The sequence below is a fragment of the Melanerpes formicivorus genome, unplaced genomic scaffold, assembly GCF_026170545.1.
Source record: "Melanerpes formicivorus ecotype bairdi unplaced genomic scaffold, bMelFor1.0.p_v2 SCAF_289, whole genome shotgun sequence".
NCBI classification, from domain to species: Eukaryota; Metazoa; Chordata; class Aves; order Piciformes; family Picidae; genus Melanerpes; species Melanerpes formicivorus.
Genome location: NW_027142641.1, coordinates 190,184 through 216,257, shown reverse-complemented (window position 1 = coordinate 216,257; position 26,074 = coordinate 190,184). Strand labels below are relative to the sequence as shown.

Below are 26,074 nucleotides of genomic sequence, written 5' to 3'. Positions count from 1 at the left end.
GGATCCCTCTGCTTCAGGGCCAGCTTGCCAAGGAGGTTTCCCACCCCAGCTCCACCATGGCTCCTCCTGCTCTCCTTTGCTCCTCAGCAGTGCCTGAAGGTTCCTCTTTCCCTGCCAGGCTCAGCAGCTACCGCTGGGTAGTGCCTGCCCAGGGCCAGGTGGTGCTGCAGGTCCACTTCAGCTCCGCGCTGCTGGGCAGCTTTGAGCAGAGGCTGCACTTGGAGCTGCTGGGCACCAAGCGCCCCTACCAGCTGCACTGCAGGGGCACCTGCCTGTACCCCAGCATCAGCCAGGAGCCACGGTAAGGCTGGCCCCTGGGGCCGTCCCGCTCTGCTGCCCCTGAGCTCAGAGCTGAGACTCTGCCCCTTGTGCCCCTGGGACCTGCCTGAGCCCCCCAGCATCTCTTGCCGTGCTTGGAGCTGGGCAGCGGTGCTGTGCCTCGGCCAGCACTAAGAGTTCAGCCTTTGGGAGCAGGTTTTGTGCTCAGAGAATCTCCCAACTCTTCCTTCTCTCTGTGCCAGGGAGGTGTTTCCTGGCTGCAGGCAGAGCAAGGCAGCTGATGCCATCATCTCCAAGCAGTATGTCCTGAGCACGGGGATGTTCCACTTGGGGCCGCTGCTGTGTGCCCAGGCAAGAGACAGGTAGGTGCTGCCCAGCCCCCAGCTGTGCTGCTTGCAGGACCTTGTGCTTCCAGGAACATGCACCCAGGGGCACGATTCAGGGCAGGCCCGGGCAGAGAGCTGGGGGTTTGGTGGCTTTGAAGGAGCACAGCTGTGGCAACTTGAGCACCTAGCAGGCACAGGAGTGCTGGGGGGGATGGAGCTGATCTTCCTGCCCCCTGGGGGCTTTGGTGGCCAGAGCCAGGTGCTGCTTGCAGCCTGAAAGCAGCTTGGGGTCACTTGTCAGCCCCCATCTCAGCTTCAGCAGCTTTGTGCTGTTTGTTTCAAGTGCTGGGAGCTCTGTGGGTCAGCCTGAAGGAGCAAAGGAAGTTTTTCTGCTGAGGGACTGGAAACCCTCCGTGAAATCTGCAGTGTCAGCAAGACTTGATGGTTGGAGCTGCTGTTGGGGGACAAGCACCTGCAGGGCAGGGCAAAGGGGATTTCCATTTTCCTGATCCCCACTGCTGGATAGAGTCTGGCCTTAAAATAATGTCCCTGTAGCTGCTGGCATCTTTCTGTTTTTCACTTCCCTCTTCTTTCAGCATTAGGAATGGAGGTTTGTCTGCAGGGGAGCTCTGGAGAGCTGGTGGCATTCTGACACCCCAGGGAGGGTAAATCAAAAGAGTTTAAAAACCAAAAGAGGATTTGGCCAGGCTGAGGCATTGCCTTTTTTTGACCTTTTCCCACCAACCTCTGTCCCACACCTGAACCAGGAGGTGTTTGTTAACTCTGGGATTCCTCTTGGGAAGGAATCCTTTTGCTTTCCCGCCCTCAGCCTCAGGCTCACCCAGGAGCTGGGCCCAGGCAGTCTCCTGGCTGCTTTGGAAGAGAGAAGCTGAGCTCTCTCCACACTTTTCTGGGAAGCCTGCAGGGAGGGAAAGCCAGCAGAGGAGGGGAGGAATCCAGGTGCCTGCTGTGCTTCTGTTTTGCCAGGCACCTTTGAGGTCCTGGTTTGTCGAAGGCCTCTTGAAGTGGCCTGTGCACACCTCTGGGGTGGAGACACCAAGTGTGGGCTGGGCATCCAAGGAAGCAGGGAATGAACACAGGCAGCATGCAAGGTGTCCCACATGAGCCTTTCTCTCAGGCTGCTTGACAGAGCTCCCCTGCAGCCTTTGCCCTTTCTGTGGCCAGCTCCAAGGCTGTGCTGCAGGATGACAACTGCGAGCAGCTCTCCATCTGCAAGGTCACCCCCTGGGAGGCAGAGCTGCACTTCTCCTTTGAGAGGGGTGGCAGTGGGGGCACCTTCCTCTTGGAGCCTGCCAGCATGCAGCTGGGACCTAAGGAGAAGCAGGTAGGAGACAGGCAGGTGGGCCAGGGAGCAGCAGCAGAGCCCAGGAGCTGCCCCTCCTGCTCACTGAATGTTCTTCTGTGCTTCTCTTTGTGGGGCTGGGGCCAGGAGCTGAGCATCTGGGCATACCCCACTTCACCTGGCCTGGTGGAAGACAGCCTCATCTGCTGCATCAAGGGCAACCCAGAGCCAGTGGTCTTCCACCTGTGCTGCCAAGGGGTGCAGGTGAAGCTGGGGGTCAGCCCCAGGCAGCTGCATTTCAACAGGGTGCTTCTGCACAGGTCAGTCAGGCCAGGGGCACTCTGCTGGGGGTGGCTCTGCTGCAGCTTCCCTTTCCTCAGCTTGGAGGCTGGGCCAGCAGCCCTCTTGCTCCCAGCACTTGCCAGCCTCTTGCTCACCGTTCCTTGCTGGCTGGGATGTCCCATGACAGTCCCCAGCTCTAGCCCCCCAGCAGTGGGGGCCCTGATGCATTTGCTGCTCCTCTGCTGGTGCAGAGAGAGTGGCTCTGGCTCTGGCTCTGCCTCCTGTTGGATCCCCTTCTGCCACCAAGCTCTCCCTAGGGCCTCCCCTCTCAGGCTTGTGGCAAAGAGCAAAACCTGCAGGGTGGTTTCAGCCCCATGGGGAGGGCTGCTGCCAGCGGCAGGGCTGCCGCTGTGCCCCTCAGCAGCTGGCACTGAGCCTTGGTGTCTCCGCAGCCAGCACAGCAGGAGCCTGCTGCTGCGGAACAGCTGCCCCCTGCCGGTGGCCTGGAGGCTCAGCGGGCTGCAGAGCCTCGGCGAGGGCTTCTCGGTGCGGCAGAGGCAGGGCACGGTCGGGCCCCGCTCGGAGCTGGCCGTGCAGCTGTGCTTCAGGAGCACCAAGGCTCTCGGCGTGGAGAAGAAGATCCGCTTGGAGGTGAGGGGACAGGGCCCTGCCTGGCAGAGCTGGGCAGAGTGCTGTGGGCCCTGGGGGATGGAGGCTGTGTCTGAAGGCAAAGAGGGCCAAAGGATGAGCCCTGAGGAGATTCCTTTGAGCCCACATTGTCTGGGCCCTTAGCACCAAGGGACCCTCACTGAAGGATGCTGCTTATGAATACCTCAGTGCTGAGCAGGAGCTGAGGGTGGGGGGCAAGAAGCTGGAGCCAGGCAGTGGTGCCAGCACAGAACAAGGGGGAAGAGGCAGGAACTGGAAGCCAGGAGGCTCCAACATCTTTGGTGTGAGGGTGCTGGAGCCCTGGAGCAGGTTGCCAGGGAGGTTGTGGAGTCTCCTCCTCTGGCTATTAAGGCTTTGTTCCCTGGGGTTTAGAGGCTGCATTGCAGTGAGGCTGCTGCCTGCTAAGAGAGAGTTGGCTGTCATTGCCACCTGCTCTGGGACACCTCAGGACTCTTGTGGGTGTTTGTACATCACACTGCCTCCCAGGCTGGGTAAAGACAGCTGCTACAGACAAGGACTCCTCTTGTTTAGCAGGAACACTGAGGAGAAGGACTTTAGGGTTTGCTTCTTGCTGCCTCAGGTTTCAGCTGCAGAGAATGTCCAGGGTGTTGTTCAGGTGGAGAGCATTGAAGTTGTGGCTGAGGCCTACGAAGTTGCTCTGAACATCACCCTGCCTGAAGGGCAGTGGCTGGCCCCAGAGCAAAGGAGTTCAGCTGCATTGCATTGCTGGGGCAAGTGGGGGGTGGGATGGGATGGGGTGGGATGGGATGGGATGGGATGGGGTGGGATGGGATGGGATGGGATGGGATGGGATGGGGTGGGATGGGATGGGATGGGGTGGGGTGGGGTGGGGTGGGATGGGATGGGATGGGATGGGATGGGATGGGACAGCAATGCAGGCCTGGCATGGATCCATGGCACAGGTCTCTTGCCAGCTGTGTGGAGTAGAGCACTGTCAGGTCACACAGTGCCTTGCCTCTCTCACACCTTGAAGTGTGCCCCTTTGAAACATCAGGGGTGGGAGCAAGCAGCTGGCAGTTCCTGAAGGCTCAGTACAGCACATCAAGTGGTTGATCTGTGCTTGGAAGCAAGGAGGTAGAGGCTGAGCTCCTTGGCTGCTAAGCCCTACAGATCCTCTCTGAGTAAGAAGAGCAAAGGGCAGCAAAGCAGCCAGAGAAACCTTGCAAGGCTGGAGACTTGCTGAGCAGAGCTTTGTCCCACCTGAGCTCTCCCAGTCTCTGTCTCCTGACTGGGTGCAGCCTGCAGCAGCTCCAGCATCCTCCCCATCCCTTCCCTCGCTCTGGGGGTGTCCTGCAGGTGCAGATGGCTGTGTGAACTTTGGAGTCCTGGAGGTCCTGGGGAGTGCCAAGCAAGTGCTGACCCTGAGGAACCAAGGGCAGTGCAAGCTTGCATACAGGTTGGTCCAGCTGCCTGCTCTGGGAGTGCCTGGGGCCAGCACCTGCCCAGGCCTGCAGTCTGCTCCTGTGGCTAGAAGCTGTTCCCATGCTGGCTGCCTCATGGTGTGTGTGACCACTGGGACTGTCCTGAGCTCCAGGCTCCATTTGCATGGAGAATCCATCCCCAGCCCAGCAGTTCTGCACAGCTCAGCAGGCACCATAAGGAGAGCCCCTGGGCTCTGGGGTGCAGTAAGAAGAGTGTGGCCAGCAGGTCAGGGGACATTCTCCTCTGCCTGTCCTCTGCCCTAGGGAGACCACCTCTGGAGTCCTGGCTCCAGCTCTGGGCTCCTCAGTGCAAGAGGGAACCACTGGAGAGAGTCCAGCAGAAACTAGAAAGGTGCTGAGGGGCCTGGAGCAGCTCTGTGAGGAGCAAAGGCTGAGAGCCCTGGGGCTGCTGAGCCTAGAGAAGAGCAGCCCCAGAGGGGAGCTGAGCAATGCTCAGCAGGAGATGAAGGACCTGTGGCAGGCAAGAGGTTGGAGCCAGACTCCTGACAGTGGTGTCCAGGGACAGGCCAAGGGGCAGTGGGCACAAACTGGAACCCAGGAAGTTCCATCTGAGCAGGAGGAGAATCTTTGCTGTGAGGGTGCTGGAGGCCTGGAGCAGGCTGCCCAGAGAGGTTGTGGAGTCTCCTTCTCTGCAGAGATTCCAACCCCCCCTGGCCCTTGTGCTCCTGGGCAAGCTGCTGTGGGTGCCCTACTTTAGCAGGGGGGTTGCACCAGATGATCCCCAGAGGTCCTTTCCAAACCCTCCCATGCTGGGGGTCTGGGATTTTGTGCCCCTGAAGTTGAGGCCAGTCCCTGCTGAGCTCTGCTGCTGTCCTTCCAGGGCTAAGTCCTTTCTCTTCAGGAGACTCTTCAGAGCAGGAATGAAAACGCTGGGGGTGGAGGGGAGCTGCCAGCACTCAGCACTGCCTGGCTCTGCCAGGGCCTGGGGCTCCTAAGCACAGCAGAATTCTTTGGTTGGTTTTTACTGGTCCCATGCCAGGTCCTGGCTGTGCTGCTGGCCCCTGGGCTGTTCACTGCAGAGATCTTCTTCTCCTTCCCTCCCCAGGTTCAGGCTGCGCCCCACAGACCCCGGAAGCCGTGACCTGGCCTCCCACCTCACTGTGCAGCCCCAGCAGGGCCTGCTGCCTGCCTCTGAGCATCCTGTCACTGTCCAGCTGCTCTTCCACCCCCAGAGGGAGATCAGCATTGAGGACAAAGCCATCCTGCTGTGCCAGGTGAGCTGCCTGGGGCAGGCAGGGTGAGCACAGCTGGGCTGAGGGGGTCAGGAGGACATGGCTGTGCTGGAAAGCAAGCTTTAGCTGGGGAACCTTCTGTTATTTGCACACAGCAAAGGCTTTCAGAAGCCAGCTCTGGCCCTTCCAGTGCTGGAGGGGGCCAATCCAAAAGCTGGGGACAGACTTTGGATCAGGGCCTGCTGGGACAGGACAAGGGGTGATGGTTTGAAACTAAAAGAGGAAGATTCGGCCTGGATAGGAGGAAGAAATGTCTGACACTGAGGGTGGTGCCAGCCTGGCCCAGCTTGGCCAGGGAGGTGGTCATTGCCCCATCACTGGGAGCACTGCAGGTCAGGTTGTTTGGAGCTCTGAAGCACCTGCTCTGCCCTCAGCTGTTCCTGCTGACTGCAGGAAAATTGAGCCAATGACTCCTCCAAGCCAACCCATTCCATGATTCTAAGAGGGGCTGAAAATGCAGTTCTGGAGAAGGACTTCAGAGCAGGGGGATGAGCTGATGGGCACCTGGGCTGTGGCCACAGGCCAGAGCCAGAGGTTGGGCTCTGCTGGATTTACCAAGCCCTGCCCTGGTTGCAGGTGCTGGAGCCCAAGCTGAGGGCAGGAGGGGAGCCCATGGCCAGCATCCCAGTGAGGCTCTCAGCCAGAGCTGTGCTCAGCCAGTACAGCATCAGCCCTGCGGCGCTGCTCGACTGCGGGGCCATGGCCAGCGGCACCAGGAGGGCCTGCAGCTTCCTGCTGCAGAACAGAGGCCTCCTGCCCTTCCAGTTCCTCATCTGCAGAGCAGAGCAGGCTGCAGCTGAGCCCACAAAGAAAAGGTGAGAAGGCCTGCAGCAACCTTCCTGCTGGAGGAGGCCCCACAGCAGGGCTGGTGTGTGGCAGGCAGCCAGGACACACAACCAGGCTGCACTGTGAGTCCTGGGGCCAGGCTTGGGCCCCTTACTCCAAGAGCATTGAGGTGCTGGAAGGTGGCCAGGGAAGGACAACAAAGCTGGGGAAGGGTCTGGAGCACATGGGCTGTGAGGAGCAGCTGAGGCACCTAGCATTGTTTAGCCTGGAGAAGAGGAGGCTGAGGGAAGCCCTTCTGGCTCTCTACAGCTCCCTGAAGGGAGGCTGGAGCCAGGTGAGGTTAGTCTTTTCTCCCAAGGAACAACTGCTAGGACAAGAGGACACAGCCTCAAGTTGTGCCAGGGGAGGTTTAGGCTGCACATGAAGAACAATTTCTTCCCCTTGAGGGCTGTCAAGGCCTGGCCCAGACTGCCCAGGGCAGCGGTGGAGTGCCTGCTCCTGGAGGGGTTTCAGAGCTGTGGAGAGGTTGGTGCTGGTCTCCTCTCACAGGTAATTAGTGACAGGGAAAGAGGGAATAGCCTCAAGCTGTGACTGGGTAGGTTCAGACTGGGCATCAGGAAAAACTGTGTCCCAGCAAGAGTGGTCAGGAGAGGAATGTGCTGCCCAGGGAGGTGGTGGAGTCACCAAGCCTGGGTGTGTTTGAAGGTCGTTTAGATGTGGTGCTTGGTCTGTTCCAGCCCCAACACCTCTGTGACTCTGTGAGGTGTGGTGCTGAGGGCCATGGCTTAGTGGTGACCTGTAGTGCTGGGGTCAGTCTTGGCCTTGCTGACCTTAAAGGTCTCTCCCAACTAAACAAGTCCATGTTCTGTGAGCCCTGGGTTATTGTTTGCCTGTGCAGTTGGCTTGTGAGCAGGGAGGAGAGAGATGCCACAGAATCCTCCTGCTCATCCTCATGCAGCTGCTGCTGGAGCCCATCTGCCCATCAGCTACAGCCACAGGTGGTGCAGGGGGCTGTGAAGAGCAGGAGGACTTTCTTCCCTGGGGAGGAAGGTTTGGCTGTGGAGAAGGGCAGGAGGAGCTCAGCCTGAGGGATGTTCTCTGCTCTCTCCTCTGGGTGCACATCAAAGGAAGTTCTCCGACTCCCACAAGCAGGGGAGCTCCAGTGGAAGGTCTGCTGCAGCCAAGCAGAGCAAGCCCTTGCTGCCAAAGGAAACCAAGCCCTCTGTGAAGGTGGGTGGCTCCTGCTCCCCAGGACAGGCTCCTCCACTGCTGTGCCCAGGCTGGGGGCTTGTGCCATGGCATGGGACACGGGCTGCATGGGGGAGACCCATCCTCTGCCAGCCATGAGCAGAGGAAGGAGCTGCTCAATGCTGTGCTCTTGCTCAGCCCTGGAGCTGTGGGGCCAAGGGGAAGGGATCTGTACCTGGTAGCTGCTGGCCAAAACAAGGCTGTGAGTGCCACAGCTGTGGAGTGTCCCTGCTGAACTCCCAGTCCAGGGACAGGAGATGACCTTGCCTTGCCTTCTGCCCAGTCTGCTCTCCTCTCTGATGGTTTCTCACAGTTCTCTCTGCTCTCTTGTTTCACACTGGAGGCTGAAGGACCCCAGCTCCCACCTTCACCCTTTACAACCCAGCTCCTTTCTCTAAGCCACTCAGGCTAGGCCTGCACATCTCCTTAGCTTGTTCATCTCATCCTGGCTTGTGCTCTGGGCCGTGGTGTCATCCCTGCCTGCCCTGGGCCCAGCTGGAGGCCAAGGCCCAGGGTCCTCCTTGCTGGGATGCTCAGAGTGAGGCTGTTTGCCATCAGCCTCTGCTGGGACTCTTTCTGCAGGCTCGCCTCACCCTGGGCATGTTCACTGTGTCCCCTGCCTTTGGCTCCATCCTTCCTGGGGAGCAGCAGCTGGTGACAGTAGATTGTGCTGCAGAGCTGCCAGGGCCGTGCCAGGAGCAGCTGCTCATCGACATCAGCAACAGAGACCCCAGGGACAACCCTCTTGGCATCCCCTACACCCTGCTGGCCGAGTCCTGCCTTCCAGGTGAGTGCTGCCCACGGGTTCCTGTGGCCAGGCTGCTGCTGCTCGGCACCCAGCCTCAGTCCTGGGACAGAGCAGACAGCCTGAGCCTGACCTTGCATCTCTCTGCGAATCCTCAGAGGTTCTTGCCAAGCCCACCAGTGGGAGAGGCTGGGAGGGATGCATGGAAGGATCAAAAGAAACCCTTTCAGACTGAGGGTGCCTGAGCTGCATCCTCACAGGCAGCTCCCCCACCCAAGGCTGGGGTTTGCAGCTCCCTGGGCAGAAAGAGCTTCTCAGAGGCCAGCAGGGGCAGGGCAGGTCAGCAGGAAGGATTCTCCATCCTCAGCCCTCCCTCTGCTCTGCTCACAGCATTCCTGGCTGATGACCTTGAGTCCATCTTTGAGGGGCATCAGATCTGCAGCAGCAGCAACCTCTGCCAGGTCCTCCAGACAGTGCAGGAGCAGCAGGGGCTGTTCCTCACAGATGAGAACAAGTTCATCTTCACCAAGGTCCTGGTTGGGCACCAGGCCACGGCACGCTTCAGGATCTGCAATGTGAACAGAATCCCCTGCCATGTGCTCCTCTCCAGCAAACCCAGCCCCAGCAAGGTAAGAACAGGAGGCCTTGGGGAGTCTCTGAAGGCTGTGTGGCATCTGCCTTGTTCTCCAGCTTCCTTGCTTCCTTTTGCCCAGCCTAGTGCAGCTCAGGGCAGGTGACAGCTGGGCTGCATTCAGTGTGTCTCAGGCAAGGTTTTAGCTCCAGGCCCCTGGGGCTTTGGAGTGAGACCTGAGCCCTTCTGAACATCTCTTGGAAGCACAGGCAGAGGAGGAGCTTTTCCTCAGCTTTGAGCCAGGGCTCCAAGCAGACCCTTTTGGGGTGGGGTTGGTCTCCTCTCAAAAGGAATAAGTGCTAGGACAAGAGGACATGGCCTCAGGTTGTGCCAGGGGAGGGTTAGGTTGGACATGAGGAGCAATTTCTTTCCCTTGAGGGTTGTCAAGGCCTGGCCCAGGCTGCCCAGGGCAGAGGTGGAGCCCCATCTCTAGAGGGATTTCAGAGCTGTGGAGCTGTGGTGCTGAGGGCCATGGTTTGGTGGTGACCTGGCAGTGCTGGGCTCAGAGTTGGACTTGATGATCCTAAAGGTCTCTTCCAACCAAAGCCATTCTCTGCTTTCCTTAGGCTCCCTGCTCTTTGCCCCTTCTCTTTAAAGGCCAGGGGCAGGTTCTTTGCAGGGTTTTCCATGCAGTCCCCACTTCCCATGTGTGCTGGGGCTCTGACCAGCACTGAAAGCAAGCTTTGCACTCCTGGGCTTGATGGCAGCCCCCTGGGGCAGCACGGCTTTGGATTCCCCCCCGAGACAGATGGAGCCTGTCTAGGGAAGCCAGAAGGGGGCCACACTGTCTGGGGCTGTTCCTCATGATCCTTGTATGGGTGAGACAGCAGCACATGGAGAAAAGTTTCCTCCTAACAGCCTTCTCTGGGCTTCCCCAAGCTGAAGAGCCACTCTGGCCAGGTGTTTGAGGTGGATCCTGTCCGGCTGTCCGTGCCCAGCTGCTCCCAGGCCTTTGCCACGGTCACCTTCACTCCACGGAAGGTGCAGAGCTACTATTGCACTTTTGAGGCCTCCCTCGATGTCCACACAAGGTAACTCACCTCAGGAGAGCTTGGGAGGGGACCTTCCTGATGGCTTCCAGCTCTTTGAGTAGCCTTGGGTAGAGTACTCAGCGTTACAGCATCCCAGCAGGGAGGGGCTTGGAAGGGAGCTCTAGGGATCATCCAGCCCCACCCCCTGCCTGAGCAGGGCACCCACAGCAGCTTGCCCAGGATCCCCATGGCCAGGGGACTGTGGAATCTCTGCAGAGAAGACTCCCCAAGCTCTCTGGGCACTGCTCCAGGGCTCCAGCACCCTCACCTCCAGGATCCCCTCTGGGGCTGCTCTTCTCCAGGCTCAGCAGCCCCAGGGCTCTCAGCCTCTCCTGCTGACAGAGATGCTGCAGAGAACTCAGAAGCTGTAGCTGCGAGATCCAGCAGAGCTGGGGAGTCAGTGCCCTGCTGTAGCCTGCAGCAGTGCCTGTGAGGGCAGTGGGACATTGACACTGGCCCAGGGTGCCCAGAGAGGTGGGGAATGCCCCATGCTTGGAACCATGCCAGGTCAAGTTGGCTGAGGCTCTGAGCAAACTGCAGGAGTTGCCAAGGGCCCTGCTGCCTGCAGGGGGCTTGGACTGGATGAGCTTTCAAGGTCCCTTCCAAGCCAAAGCATTCCAGGATTCTCTGATGCCAAGGAGCCAACAGGGAGTGGATGAATCAGGAAGCAATGGAGCTGTGTGCAGCTTCAGCTGAGCTGGAGAATGCCAAGGACAGAGGATTGTTTCCATGCCCTGAGCCAGCTGCCCTTGTTGCCTCCTTGTTCCTGTGCTCAGGAGGTGATCTGGTGGATCTCCTGGGGTGCATGAAGATCTTTGATGCTAAAGGAGCCATTGGATCCCCTCTAAAAGACCCCAGCTCTTCTGCCCTAGGCCCTGTGTGTGTCCAGGGCCTGCCCTGCCCTTGCCCAGCCCTTTAGTAGCTGAGCTGGGACTGGATCCATCAGTCTGCTGCCCTAAGGAGCAATTCCTGCTCTGAGCCTCTGTGGAGATCACCTTCCCTGCTGGGGTCACTGATTTGCCCCTTCTTCCTTGGAGACTTTTCCATGCTCTGCTCATGCTCCTTGCTTCTGTCTCACCTCAGCACAGCCAGGGAACCTGCCCCATGGCCTCTGTCACCTCCTCATGTCTCTGCTGCCCTGCAGGGCTCCTCTGAGTGAAATGGTTTGAACTGGTGCTCTGGGAGGCTCTGGCTCTGCAGAGCAGATTCCTCTTGGATGGGACTGGGAGGAAAGGGGCAAGGGGGAGCTGTGTCCTGGGGGCCAGGAGCCCCAGGCAGGGGAAATGCAGCAGGTGGCCCTGGCTTCACTGCTTGCCAAGTGAGCAGTGGCTCTGCTGCCCCTCTCCTGCAGCCCTGCAGCAGTGAGAGCACAGAGCCTGAGCTTTGAGATCAGCGGCGAGGGGAAGCTGCCGGAGGTGAGGGTCCTGCGCCCGGCGCTGAAGGACAGGAGAGGGAACCCCCTGCTGCTCTTCAGGAGGCTCCTGCTGGGGGCCTGGGAGAAGCTGCCCCTGCTCCTGCAGAACTCTGGCCCTGTCCCTGCCCAGGTGAGCAGCTGCTGAGGGAGCTCTGCTCTGGGAACAAGGCTGCTGCTGGGCAGGAGAGGGCCCAGCGTAGCCGGTGAGGGTGGGCAGGGGCCCCACTGCTCTGCAGGTGCCCTTGGAGCCCAAAGGAAAGCCTTGGCTTGTGCTCAGAGCCCCTCTGTGGCAGGAGGACGACCTCCTGAGCTTCTGCTGTGGCAAAGCAGTGGGCAGAGGCTCGTGCCTCAGCAGCCCTTCACTTTTGCCTCCACCTCCTTTGCAAGCTCTGCTGCTGTCCTTGCCAGCCTTGAGCCAGCCCTGGGCTTTGTGTTTTCCCTGCCTCAGGGAACAGCCTGGGAAGGGGCCTCAGAAAGTCTGTTGGAAGCCCCTGGCTGACTTCTGCTTGCCAGGAAGGGAGTTCCTCTGGGAAAGGGGATTTTGGGACCTTCTCAGGGAAACACAACTCAGAGAGTCAGGCTGGAGCCTTCCTGTCCTGCCTGCTTCTGTTTCCATCCCCTCCCAGTGTCTCTGGATGCCTGGCTTTGGGCTGGTTTCACTCCAGCCTTGTGCTCAGAGCTGTGTTGGAAGGGGGGCAGCGTGCTGGGCTCCCCGTGGTGGAACAGCAGCAGTGTGGGCTCAGGCCCTGGGCCATGCTGTGCCCACCCCAGTCTGGTCCTGCTCTTTTCCCAGGTGCTGCTGGACCTGCTGGATGAAGAGGGAGTTTTTTCTTGAAAGCCAGGCCCAGCACCAAATGCCTCTCCCAAGCTGTGGGCATGAAGGACTCTGCTGGGGAAGGTGAATTCATCACCCATGAAATGTGGTCACTCACAGAGGGAAAACTTGTGTCCTGCTGCTGACTTGGCCAAGCAGCAAGCAGCTGTTGGCCATAGCTTGTGTCCTGGGGCTCTCTGGGGCTGTTGCACATGGACTCTTTGCAGGGTTGATTTCTACCTGGCAAGCTCTAGGAAGCTTTTCCATTCTTATGGAGGTGGTGGGTTGAGTCCTGGGGGGGGTAACACCGCTTCAGTGGAGCATCTGAGGTCTGTGCTGCATATGGGGAGTCCCCAGCCTGAAGGGAGGCTGCCCCTGAGCCCACAGCCAGCCAGCAAAAGCCCAAAGCACTCTGACTCAGCTGTGCTTAAGGCAGGAGCTATCTGGCTGCAGTTTGAGCCAGGGCTGAGCACTGAGCTGAGCTTAAGACAACTAACAGGGATGGCCCTGGTAGTGTCACAGCTTTGTGACCATGGGAGGAGGGTCTGGAAGCACTGGTGAGCCAGGCTGTGCTTAGAGACAGCTGTTTTTCAAGCTCCTGTTCCTTTTCTGGAGCATGGAAATGTTTGCAGTGCCTCACCTGTCCCTGGTGTCCATCTCTGTGCAGAGAGGAAGCCCCACACTGCTTCCCTGCTCCTGCAGCGTGGGCAGACAGCAGAGTTTGAGGTGGTTTTCAAGCCCACCCTGGCCCAACGCCTGGAAGGGAAGCTCCACCTGTCCGTGCTGGACAACCCCTCTGAGACCACCATCAGGCTGCTGGGGGAAGGCTATGGAGATGACTTCACCCTGGACAACATCCAGGGACTAGTGGCAGACAGGGAGGAGCAGAACCTCCCTGAGAGCAGCCTGGAGGAGGACAGCCTGGAGGGTAAGAGGAGAGGCTGCCAGGGTGTAGCAAGGAACCTCCAGGGCTGGGCACACCTTGTGGCAGCACAGGGCTGGCCCAGATTTAGCAGCCAGCTGCTGTCACCTTTTGTAGCCTGCAGAGCAGCCTTGCTTGGGAGCCCCAGGGCAGGTGCCCTGTCAAGGGAGAAGTTTGCAGGCCAGCAGGGAGGGCTCAAAGGAAGCAGCTTTTGATTGAGGAGCTCTAAAAGGAGGTCTGCCAGCCCATGGGGTGCTGTGAAGAGCACATCTGATCATTTGTGTCCTCTCTGGGTGGACTGCTTGGTGGCTAAGGAATTGGTTGGATAGTCACAGCCAGAGGATAGTGATCAACAGCTCAATGTCCAGATGGAGACTGGTGTCCCTCAGGGGTCCATGCTGGGCCCAGAGCAGCCCTGCAGAGAAGGACTTGGGGGTGCTGGAGGGTGCAGATCTGGAGGTGAGCTGGCGCTGTGATCTCAGCCCAGGCCCAGACATGTCCTGGGCTGCATGTCCCAGGGGAAGGAAGGCTTGGAGAAGGTAGAGCTGGAGTCCTGTGTGTCTGTGGGGGGCAGAGGGCTCTCCCCTCATGCTGAGAGCTCTCTCTCTCATTGCCAACAGCTGACCCAGGGGATCACATCCAGTTTGGGTTCTGTCCCGTTGGCACCCCCTGCACCGTGACCTTCACCATCGCCAACCGCAGCAGGGGGCAGGCCCTGCGCTTCCAGTGGCTGCCTGAGGCTCCCTTCCACTTCTGCCCCCAGGTGAGCTTGGTTGTCTCTGCTTTTCCCTGCTGCTCAGACCCTGCCTGGCAGCTGTCTGGGAGCCACCATGGAGCAGTGAGAACCCCTTTCAGTGCCACCTAGGAGATGCCACCCCTGGCTTTGCTGGGGCCATGTTGTGGGACATGGCATCTTTTGGTGGTGTTCTTCTCCATCAAAACCCAGATAAATCCTCAGTAAGATGCAGTTTGACACAATCCCAGCATGGTGGGAGTTGGAAGGGACCTCTGGGAGTCATCTAGTGCAACCCCCCTGCCAAAGCAGGGCACCCACAGCAGCTTGCCCAGGATCACAATGGCCGGGGAGGTGTGTTTGAATCTCTGCAGAGAAGGAGACTCCACAACCTCTTTGGGCAGCCTGCTCCAGGGCTCCAGCACCCTCACAGCAAGGAATTTTCTCCTCTGGCTCAGATGGAACCTCCTTGGTTCCAGTTTGTGCCCCTTGCCCTGTCCCTGGGCACCACTGAGAGGAGTCTGGCCCCATCCTCTTGTGCCCCACCTTCTAGCTCTTGATAAGCTTTGAGAGATTGTCTCTCAGGCTGCTCTTCCCCAGGCTCTCATCCTCTCCTCACAGAGGTGTTGCTGGCACAGCTGCTCCCCACACCCACAGCCTGTGATCCCTTGCCAGTGATCCCAGGTTGGTCTTGGCTGTCTGCTTCTCCCTAGGTGGGACACCTCCATGCTGGCTGTGCGAAGGACATCACAGTGACCTTGCAATCAGAAGTTGAGGTCACCTTTAAAAAGCACCCAGTGAAGTGTCAGGTGTCCAGGATCTCCTTCCAGCTGCCACCAGAGGAGGTCCCTGACTGGGATGACAGCCTGCATGCCACCAAGTGGGTGGATACCACAAGGGCCCCAGGTGCCACCTGGCCTGTCAAGAAGAAGGTGAGAAGCACAGCAGCAAAAGCTCCCTGAGCTGCCACAGGAAGGTCTGCTGGTGGCAGCAGATCTCCATTTCTGCTGGCTGAGCTGCTCCTCCTGACAGTGAATCCATCCCTGAATGGGAACCAGCAGGATGTGTTAGAGGAAAGGATGCTGCTCAGGGATCTGAGGGCTCAGACAAGATGGGGAAGTCTCTTGGACAAGAGAGGCCAACCCTAAACCAAGAGCTGAAGTGTTGCAGTCTGTGTTGGATGGGAGCTCACAGTTTTGAACCCACTTGCACGGCATGGTGGGGGTTGGAAGGGACCTCTGTAAGTCATCCAGTCTCAACGCCTTGCTAAAGCAGGGACACCCACAGCAGCTTGCCCGGATCACAATAACCAGGGGGGGTTGAGATCTCTGCAGAGAAGGAGACTCCACAGCCTCTCTGGGCAGCCTGCTCCAGGCCTCCAGCACCCTCACAGCAAAGAATTTTCTCCTGGTCAGATGGAACCTCCTGGGCTCCAGTTTGTGCCCCTTGCTTCTTGTCCTGTCACTGGGCATGACTGAGAAAAGAGTCTGGCCTCATCCTCTTGCCCCCCAACCTCCTGCCCCCCACTTGAGCTGTTGGTCAGCACTGAGCAGATCTCCATTCCCTGGAGTTCAGATCTGGTTTAGATTCAGTGCCTTTGAACTCCCAAGGAGTTCAATCCCCTGCTTCTTGTTTTGGGTGCAGAGCAGCAGTAGCAGCACTCTGCTGTGTGTGCTGCGGAGCCCCCCAGCACCCTGGGGCTGAGCTTTGAGCGTTGTCTGCACTGAGCAAGGCAGCAAAGCTGGCCAAGGGTCTGGAGAGCAGGGCTGATGGTTGGACTCGACAATCATCCAGGTCTTTTCCAACTCCAACACCCTCTGCTGTTGGCTGTGGGGATCTCAGCAGCAGCTTCTGCTTTGACTTTCCTTGCCCAACACACTTCTCATGGGTGATGACTCTGCCCCAGCTGCTGAACCACTGCAAGACCTGAAAGCCAAATCATTTTGCCTAGCAGAGGCAGAGCAGTCAGAGACTTTCCAAATGAGTTCACTCCCACCCCCGAATGCCCCTTCCCATCCCCCAGCAGTGTGGTGGCTGCCCCACACCAGACATCTCTCCGGAAAGTCCTTTGTCCTAAAAAGAGTTTCCGGAGCTGTTCATTCTTGGGGTTCTCCACCCACAGCCTCCAGGAGGGAAACTGGAGGCTGCTAGGTTTATAGGGGCCAGGAAAAGCAAGGTCAGGCACTGGTACCCAGTGGCAGTTCCCAAGTGTGTGCTTGCAGTGCTGGCGCTGCTGGCTTTGGTCAGCAGGCGACACACAGCCTACAGCAGAAGGGTCTCCTGCTGCTGTCTTCATGGGATGAGCCATGGGAATGTCCTTCCTAGCCCCTCTGTGTGGCTGCTGTTGGAGGCTCCCTGATCAGCCTGGCACTCAGGGCCCTGCTCAGTGACTCTTCTCTTCTCTTTGCAGGTGCTGGAGCCAGAGGCAGAACCAGCTCACACTGTCTTGGAGAGCAGCAGCCGTGAGGTGCAGATTTTCCTCAGCGCTGTTGTCACTGGCTCGGGGTGTGATGAAGAGGTTATTAATTAATATGGAACACAGAAATATTAATTGTATTAATTATTAAAATAATTAATAACCACTATTTGATGTACATATTCTAGTGCACAGTTGTGCAATACACCCCATAAGTGGTTTAGTATTTATCATTTGGACTCCATTGGAATATTTACAGAGTTAATGTCTATGAATCTAAAGAAGGGTGCAATTCCACTGCTTGTCCACCAGATGGCGAGTTGATGGGACATTGGCAGCTGCCTAACTCTAGAGAGAGACATTACAATGCATCAGAGGTTACTTTGCTAGACGTGGGTGCTTTGAATCAAATGTTAATGAGTAAGTGGAAAGCACGGGGGAAGATTCACTGTGTCCTTTGTTGTAGCAGTCTGCTGTCACCGGGCTGGCTCCTGACTGGTCCAGATGGTGACAGTGGGGGGCAGCCTTCTCCCTCCCACGGCAGCAGAGAAGAGATGGAATGTAGGCTAGCTGGCAGGCAGGTTCCCTTGGCAGGACTATGGCAGCTCCCTTCAGATGGCAGGGAGCGGTCCTGTGGGATCGGCCTGGCAGGGCCGGTAGGGCTGGTCCCAGGATGGGGTCGTCCCTGTGGCAACGACCTTCGGTGCCCGCGTGGACAGCCCTGGGGAGGAAGTGCGGCTGCATGAAGCAGCGACTTCCCCTTTGCTTGGCTCGAAGGTGTGGACGGGACCCTATCGGAGTGGTCCCAGCTTTGGAGCACAGGGCATGGACTCCTCTTCTCTCCCACAACAGTGGCATCATGCAGGCATGCAATGAAGCACTGGTCCTGCTTGCTGAGCTGACACCCAGGGTTGTGCAGCTTGTTAGTCTGCTGCTTAAAGCTGAGGCAGATGTTTGGACTGCTGGACTCGGCTAGTCTCTTCCCTGGCAACTGGGCAGATCTTACCCTCAGGGGTCCAGTCCTCTTGAAGACATGGCAGGGTCTTCCGGCCTGTGAGACTGGTAATACAAGGCTGTAGCTTCTCAGGCGCTCAGCGTATGTCACTCCTCTGGAGATACTCTCAGGGCCAAGGCTCAACAGGCCTGCCTGGATGCAGGCTTAAGAGCAAGGCTATGGCATGAGGTTAATGTTGGAGCAAGGAGAGAGAGCAAAGTGAAAGAGGGCAACGTATTTACAAGTTGGGGTAATACTTACAGGTTTCTTGCGGCTAGACTTGGCCAATGGGCATGCCGTAAACAATCGGCTGCAGCCTACAGGAAGCGTGAAGCTAGAATGATGCCATACTTGGTATTAGCACCAGCATCCCCTGCCATGGGTGTGTGCGGTGGGCTGTGCTGCCTCGGCCTTTGTTCCCCTCATGAAAGGAGAGGGAACTTGTCCACATGCTGGGACAGGTATCGATATCTGGGCATAATTCTGGGCATAATGTGCCTTCACCACACTGAGCTCCACCCCTTCTAAACAATTCCAGTGGCTGCTAATACTATCCATCTCATCTAAAACAATAGCTACAATGAGTAAATAAAGTTCACAGTCCATTCTGGATACTTTCCGATGGAGATGATTCAGGAGTCCAAAAACCAGGCACCAAGAAAACAGAAAACAGTTTGTCTCTCTGCATTGCAGCAAAGAAAAGGAGCAGGGACTCTCAGGTGACTCAGGGCTCTCAGGGCTCTTAGGGTTCGTGCTCCGTAGATGCCTCATGGATTACTCCTTTGGGCACAAGGTTGTATCTGTACAACACTCTGAATTGAAACTCTCTCAGCTAAAGTTGGATTTCTTTGGGGAATGCACTGAATTTCTCCATTCTCTTGCATTACCCAATAAGTGTGACCAGGACCTTCAGCAGAAACCAGCCCTTAGACAGGTTTGGCCTCTCCTGAAGGAGAAAATATCCAAAGAGTTTTGCCTAACAGATCCTTTTCTCTAACAGCAGGAACTCTATCACCTTCTACCTTTCGGGACAAACCTGAGTGTGCAGGTCCAGCTCCATTCACTGAGCCTCTGCTATTTACCAGCCAGGTTGCTGCTGCTAGATGTTTCTCCCAGAGTGGTCTTCAGCAAACTATTGTAGTGCTCAATCTTCCCTGCAGCTGGTGCATAGTAGGGGATGTGGAATATCCACTCCATGCCTGCTCTGTGGCCCAGTTCTTCACAAGATTGTTTTTGAAGTGAGTTCTGTTGTCTGACTCAATCCTCTCTGGAGTTCCATGTCTCCACAGGATTTGTCTCTCCAGACCAAGAATGGTGTTCGGTGCAGTAGCAGGAGGTACAGGATGAGTTTCCAACCACGTAGTGTTTGGCTCTACCATAGTAAGAGGGGATTGGATGTGGCACTTGGTGCCATGGTCTAGCCATGGGGTCTGTGGTGACAGGCTGGACTGGATGATCTTTGAGGTCTCTTCCAACCTTGGTGATCCTGTGACACTGTGAAGCAATATTCAGGCCGGAGATTGTGAGTCAGTCCCAGACCTGGGGTTGGGAGCAGCAGGCAGGAAAGTTTATCACCCAGAACTCTGTGCTGGGTATAATTTTGTAAAGCCAAGGAACAGTACAAATAGGACCCAAGCACAGTGCCTGACACTGAAAGTGAAACTGGAGTACAGGTGGGGGATGCTGGTGCAGGGGGATGGGCGAGTGGCACACACCTGGCTGGCTGAAGAGGAGCCAGAGCCAAAGGCAAACAGGGGCCGGGTGACTGAAGAACCTCTCTGTTGAGCTCTGCTGTGAAACACATCTGACCCCTGGCAGAAAAGCAATTGGAAACTTAGCCCATCCCCTGCTGGGCATCAGCACAGCGCTGAGTGGTCAGGATCCCTGCCAAACAGCTTTGGCTAGCTTTGTACTGGGACATCTTTCCTTTGGTCTGTCTCCCCCAGCTTCTTAGGGCTCTGACTGAAACCTGTTTTGGGCCTAGTCCTGTCCACCCAGGACATCCTGCCAAGAGGTATTCAGCTGGCACTGCCTGGGCTGTGTTCTCTCAGCTCTGCCTTCAGCTGCCTTCCAGCTTTCTCCTGCTCTCTTTCCACAGGGGTTTCTCTTTGGCTCTCTGGCTTTGCTTCTCAAGTGCCCACAGCAGGCAGGGTTCCTTTGGCTTCTTCCTGCCCCTCCTGGGCTTAAGGGGGAGCAGCCATGGGCTTAGTTTTCCCTTGGACACAAGCTAGGTAAGCCTGGCCTGCTAAAGGCTGCTGCTGGGCCAGCTCTCAGCTGCCAAGGGAGCGGTGATCACTGCCATGCCCTGGTGCCTGGAGCAGGAGAGCTGACTCCAGGGCAGACTTTCCCAGCAGTTTCTGCCTGGCTGCTTTTCCCCCTCTGGTGTTTTTACACTTCAACTGCTCTGAGCCAAGGCTGACTTCCTCTGGAGGCAGCTGTGCAGCCCCCCCAAACATCCTCTTAGCAACCTCCTCCTGTGTGGCTCAGGAGTGCCCTTGTTCCTGTGCTGCCAGGCCTCAGGGCCTGAGCCAAGCCAGCAGCATTGCTCAGGGAGTTTTGTTCCCAGGTGTGGGTTTGCCTCTGCCCAGGTCAGGAGGGACAGGGATCTGCTGGAGAGAGCCTGGGGTGCTTTCAGGAGCAGGCAGGTTGCTCTGTTGCTGCACAAGGGGCAAGAGAAGGGCTTGGGCTCCCAGAGAGGAGGGGATAGGATGGGGAAGTTGCACTGGAGAGGCTGCTCACAAACTCCACTGCTCCAGGGCTGTAGTGCAGAGCAAATAGACAGAAATCCCTGCTCTGGACTCCACACAGAAGCTCCTGAAGCCAAAGCTTCACACAGACCTCTCTCTCTACCAGGCCACCCACCCCCAGGCTTCCACGGCCCCCTCCCTGCCATTGCCTCTCTCCCCTCCCTTCCCCCACCGCTTGTGCCGCAGCACAAGACTCAGCCTGGCAGCTCCAGGCCTGCTTGGAGAAGCACCAATGCTGAGCAGGCCTCAGCTAAGAACCTGCACATCTTCCCAGGAGGAGAGAGGAAGGGAAAAGGGAAGAAAGGACCTTTGCAGGCAGTGTTCCAGGGGGGCAGGACTTCTGGGCATGGAATCCAGAGGTGACACTTTGTGGGACACCTCCTGGACCTTTCTAGCTGCTGGAGCTTTGCAGTTCTTCAAGGCAAGCAGCCTCAAACTGCCACAGAGCCCAGCAGAGAGCTAGGAGGATGAGGAGGGGACTGGACTATCTCTGTGCTGAAGAAAGACTGAGAGCTCTTTAGTCTGGCAAGGAGAAGGCTGAGAGGGGACCTGGTCACTGTCTATCCATATCTGAGGGCTGGGAGTCAGCTGGAGGTGCCAGGCTCTTCTCAGTGGTGCCCAGGGCTAGGCCAGGGAAGAGGAGGCACCAATTGGAGCACAGGAGCTGCCACCTCCACAGGAGGAGACACTTGTTTGGGGTGAGGGTGCTGGAGGCCTGGAGCAGGCTGCCCAGAGAGGTGGTGGAGTCTCTTTCTCTGGAGCCTTTCCAAAGCCAGCTGGCTGTGTTCCTGTGGGACCTGCTCTGGCTGCTGCTGCTCTGGCTGCTGCTGCACTGGCTGCTCTCCAGAGGTCCCTGCCAGCCCCTAGCAGTCTGTGATTCTGTGAGCTCCTGGCCAGCTTTTCCCCTAGCTGCTTGTCTGTCAAGCAGGACATTCTTTGCAGCTGCCATTTTCTTAGGAGCTCTCTTTCCCTCCTGGCCTGCTCTGGCAGTTCAGCAGGGGCACTGCCAGCAGCTGCAGGCAGTGCTCAGGTACCCCTGGCACAAAGGCACAGGTGGTTGGCTCTGCAGCTCAGCCATCCTGCTTGGTGCCAGCTGGGCCTCACAAGGTGTTCTGCTCTGGGCTGCTCTTTGTTTCTTGACTCAAAGCTGTCCTTATGTTCTGGCAAGGCCAGAAGCTCTTCAGGAGCAGGAGTGAGAGTCACTCAACTGAACTCTGGCACACAAAGCTTCCAGGCAATTCTTAGACCTCCTTGAGCCTGGAGCCTGAGGGCAGGCTGTGAACAGAGTCCTTGGAGCATCTGCTGAGGATTACTGCTGCAGCACTGGGCAGGAACCAGGCTGTGGGCTTGTGTGACAAGCAAGGCTTGAGAGGTGGTCCCCAGTTTCTCAAGGCAGATCCTAGACCCCAAGCTTTTCAGTCTTTGATCTTTCATGTTCCTTTCTTTACCTTCCCAGCTTGATGCAGAGCAAGCTCCAAGCAGTGCCTGCTCGGGGGCAGGAGTGCCCAGCTGGGCCCCGCTCCAGGCTCCAACCTTCTCCTGCACAGCTTTTTCCTAGGGCTCTAGAGAGGCTCCCACGGGCTCTAGAGACGCTCCCATGGGCTCAATGTGGGCTCCTTAGGCCACAAGAGAGGCTCCCAAGGTCTAGAGAGAGGCTCCCAGGGGTATATAGTGTCTGCATGAGAGTCTAGAGAGGCTCCATAGGCTTCTAGAGAGGCTCCCAGGGGCTCTACAGAGGCACCATAGGCTTCTGTAGAGGCTCCATAGGCCTCTGGAGAGGCTCCCACTATGTATACAGAGGCTGCATAAGCCTCTACAGGAGCTCCAATGGTCAATAGAGAGGTTCCTCAGGCCTCCATAGAGTCTCCCACAGGCTCTTCAGACGCTCCCTAGGCCTCTACAGAGGCTGCCACGGGCTCTACAGAGGTGCCATAGGCTTCTGTAGAGGCTCCATAGGCCTTTACAGAGGCTCCCACTGTCTATAGAGAGGCTGCATAGTCCTCTATAGAAGCTACCATGGTCTATATAGAGCCTCCAACAGCCAGGATAGAGGCTCCACAGACCTCTATAGATGCTCCAACGCTCAATATAGAGGTTCTATGGGCCTCCCTAGAGGCTCCCAAGGGCTCTTCAGAGGCTCTCTATTCCTCTATAGAGGTTCCCACGGGCTCTATAGCTGCTCCCATTGGCTCAATATGGGCTCAATATGACACTATAGAGGCTCCATAGGCCTCTATAGGGGCCCCCATGGGTCTATAGAGTCTCCATAATGCTCTATAGAGGCTCTATAGACCTCTATAGAGGCTACCATGGTCTACATGGTCTCCAACAGTCAATATAGAGAATAGGATAGAATAGGATAGGATAGAATAGAATAGAATAGGATAGAATAGACCAGGTTGGAAGAGACCCTCAAGGTCATCGTGTCCAACCTATCATCCAACACCACCTAAACAACTAACCCATGGCACCAAGCAAGCTATCAAGTCTCCTCTTGAACACCTCCAGTGATGGTGACTCCACCAACTCCTTGGGCAGCCCATTCCAATGGGCAATCACTCTCTGTGTGTAGAACTTCCTCCTAACCTCCAGCCTAAACCTCCCCTGGTGCAGCCTGAGACTGTGTCCTCTTGTTCTGGGGCTGGTTGCTAGAAAGAAGAGACCAGCCTCTGCCTGTCCACAACCTCCCTTCAGGTAGTTGTGGAGAGCAATAAGGTTACCCCTGAGCCTCCTCTTCTGCAGGCTAAGCATCCCCAGCTCCCTCAGTTTCTCCTCAAAGGCTTGTGTTCCAAGCCCCTCACCAACTTTGTTGCCCTTCTCTGGACCCCTTCCAGCAAGTCAACCTCCTTCCTAAACTGAGGAGCCCAGAACTGGACACAGGACTCAAGGTGTGGCCTAACCAATGCATAGCACAGGGGCACAATGACTTCCCTGCTCCCGCTGGCCACACTATTCCTGATGCAGGCCAGGATACCTGGGCACACTGCTGGCTCATGTTCAGGTAGATGTCAGTCAGCACCCCCAGGTCCCTCTCTGTTTGGCAGCTCTCAGCCACTCTGCCCCCAGCCTGTAGCTCTGCCTGGTGTTGCTGTGGCCAAAGTGCAGCACCTGGCACTTGGACTTGTTGAATGCCATCCTGTTGGACTCTGCCCATCTGTCCAGTCGGTCAAGGTCCCTCTGCAGAGCCCTTCAACCCTCTAACTGACCAACATCTGCTCCTAACTTGGTGTCATCTGCAAATGTGCTGCTGACTGACTCAATCCCCTCATCCAGATCATCAGTGAAGGTGTTAAAGAGGATGGGGCCCAGCACTGATCCCTGGGGGGCACCACTGGTGCCTGGCTGCCGGCTGGATGTGGCACCATTCACCACTGTTGGGGATCGTTTTGAGCAAGAGGGGTGTCGTAGGGTTGGGAGGGTAAGGCCAAGAAGCCTCCTCCCTCCCCCCTGTAAAGTAAAAGGAAAGAAAATTGAAGGGAAAGGGAAAAAAAAACCTCACAGCTGAATTAGCAAAGCAGTGGGTGCTGTATATTTACAAAGCAATGTAGGATATGCAGGGGAATATATACAAATTTACAATATTTACAATATATACAAAGATATACAATAAAGTAACACAGAAATGAGAGTTCCCCCCTCTGCTGAGGGGATTCCCCACCTCCGCTCTCCCCCTCTCTCCCCCTTTCCCCAGAGCGGGTTAGTAAGAGAGAGAAAAAGAAAAAAGTTAGAAGCAGTTATGTATTAATTGGAAAGCAGTTAATACAGGCCTTGCAGCTTATCAGTTTCAAGGTCAATCCTTGGCCGAAAGCCCAGCACAGAGAGAGCTGCTGCTCGGTGGAAGAGCGGAAGAAAGACTGAAGATAAAAGTGCCGGAATGCCCAGGATACCCTCCTGCACTCCCAGTTCAGAAGGTGCTTCCTCCCAATCTACCAATGAAATTAGTTTAGATCCTTCTTTTCGTTTACCAACTTCCGTCCACCATATTCCCTTTCTTAAGGGGACAGCCTCAACTGGTGACAAGGGGACATGGGTCCCAGCAACACCCGTGCAATTCAGGCCTTGAAGAATTCTCTGTTGATAATAGAGCGGTGGAGTAGGAGCTGTGGGAAAGAGTTGATTGCCTGGTATGCTGAAGTCCAGCTGCCCCTGAAAAGGGAGGCAAGCAAGATAAGCAGGAGGCGAGATCTGGGAAAAAGAGCAATTATACTGAGTAGGAAGAATTCCACAGAGTTGTGAAAACAATGATGTAACCTTCTAGAGAGGAACCAATAGTGTGTGTTAAATTAGAACACAATTAACTATGCATAAGGTAAGACTATAAATAATGAAGTGTGGAATAATAAAGTTGGATGATTACTATCACTCATACTGAGTGCTGTCGTCCCTGCCTCCGTTCTCATCAAGTGGCACTTGAGCAGGGACCCAATTCTGCGGGTATTCTGAGGCGTTTCGATGGGGACGACAGTGGAGACCGCACCCGGGGATTACGGGCGAGCCGATGGTGGAGGAAGGCTCGGGCAGGCCAGTCAGCGGGCTGAAATTGGCATGCCAGTGGAAAACGTCAGTGGGCTGGAGTTGGCGGGCGGGCAGGTATTGGCGTGCCTGAGGAAAGGAGCAGTGGACACCGGCGGGTGACAGAACGTGGCAGTGAAGTTCGCGGACCTCGGTGAATATGGACAAAGAGGGAGCGCTCTCCTTATTTCAATGCTTTCTAGAAAAGCGTAAGGCAGAGACATCGCCCAAAGTAATGCCTGGGCTTTGGGCCCATGGATCCGCTTTAGGGCATTTCCCTAGTGGAGAGAGTTATTTTGATGAAGCTTCTTGGAGAGAGTACGGGAACAAGTTGTGGGACTGGGTCATTGATGGTGATAAAACTGCTATAAAGCTGCAAACGTCGTGGTGTGAATGCAGAAACTGCATGAAAAAATGTAAGTTAGAGCAGCGAATGGCTGCTGCAGTTACAGCGAATTTGTCAGAACGGGATGCAGCGCCAGTTGTATCTGAATTGCGACCGAAGGATGTGTTTGAGAAGTATCGACCAATCAACCGGGGCCGCCCCCGATACACCTTGCGGCACCAGCAGACCCCCCCCGGTGGTGGCACACACCAGCGGCCCCCCCTGCGGCTCCAGCTGCACTACACACCCCCCTCCCCCCCCCCCAGCGGTTTCTGGTACAGCTATTGCCGACCATGGCTCTGTTCTGATTTAAAGCAACAGTGCTAATTTCTTCATTTCTGATTGTAATGTCTTTCAGAGATTTGTCATTTAGAGTTGTGCTGAGTTTTCCTGGTAAGCATAATGAACGGCAAACGTTTGGTATTTACAGGTACTTAGTACATAGTGATTGCAGTAAGGTGTAAGTACTTAGTAATGAGTTCACATTGTAAGATTCTCTTTTGGTTGGAACCTTCTTAGCTGTGTGCCTTGGCATTTCAAAGGAGCTCCATGTAATGTAGTTAAGGTTTGTAGTAAAGAGGTTTTAATTTTAACAACTATTCCTTCGCAATGTGCAGAAGAATCAAGACTAAGAGGAAACAGCATTTCCCATGCAGTTGAACATCGATCACAATAGCTGCTATGATAATCTGGGATCAAAAGCATCAACCAGAAGAATGTACCACAGCATCATGTTGTGGCCGGTTGACGTTGCCCCCTTAAGAAAGGGAATATGGTGGACGGAAGTTGGTAAACGGAAGGAATAGTCTAAACTAATTTCATTGGTGAAGTGGGAGGAAGCACCTTCTGAGCTGGGACTATACTGGGTTTTTCCAGCACCTTGTCTTCAGTCTTGCTTCCGCCTCTTCTTCGTGCAGCAGCTTTCTGTGCTGGGCTTTCTGCCAAGGCTCCGGCCTTCAAACTGACAAAATTGATAAGGCCTGTATTAACTCCTTTCCAATTAACACAAACTGCTTCTAATTTTTTTTCCTCTCTTTCTCTTTCTATCCCATTCTGGGGAAAGGGGGGGAAGAGAGGGGAGGGCGGAGGTGGGGAACCCCTCTCTGTCCGAGGGGGGTCACTCTCATTTCTGTGTTACTCTG

The 26,074-nt window shown here is 56.4% G+C and overlaps 2 protein-coding genes and 1 long non-coding RNA gene across 3 annotated transcripts; all 3 read left to right on the top strand.

The window, feature by feature from the left end:
- The first annotated feature begins 56 nt into the window (after positions 1 to 56).
- On the top strand, positions 57 to 7,687 carry LOC137458858 (hydrocephalus-inducing protein homolog). Its single transcript, XM_068170144.1, has 6 exons — positions 57 to 301; positions 522 to 641; positions 5,368 to 5,536; positions 6,131 to 6,369; positions 7,468 to 7,570; positions 7,682 to 7,687. The coding sequence occupies exons 1-6, from the start codon at positions 57 to 59 to the stop codon at positions 7,685 to 7,687; spliced, it is 882 nt and encodes a 293-aa protein (XP_068026245.1).
- Positions 7,688 to 8,861: 1,174 nt separating this feature from the next.
- On the top strand, positions 8,862 to 11,528 carry LOC137458855 (uncharacterized). Its single transcript, XR_010991979.1, has 3 exons — positions 8,862 to 8,962; positions 9,844 to 9,995; positions 11,347 to 11,528. It is a non-coding gene; the product is annotated as an uncharacterized lncRNA (long non-coding RNA).
- Positions 11,529 to 12,245: 717 nt separating this feature from the next.
- Positions 12,246 to 14,010, top strand: LOC137458857 (hydrocephalus-inducing protein-like). Its single transcript, XM_068170143.1, has 3 exons — positions 12,246 to 12,307; positions 12,891 to 13,151; positions 13,766 to 14,010. The coding sequence occupies exons 1-3, from the start codon at positions 12,286 to 12,288 to the stop codon at positions 14,008 to 14,010; spliced, it is 528 nt and encodes a 175-aa protein (XP_068026244.1). The 5' UTR covers positions 12,246 to 12,285.
- Positions 14,011 to 26,074: the final 12,064 nt, after the last annotated feature.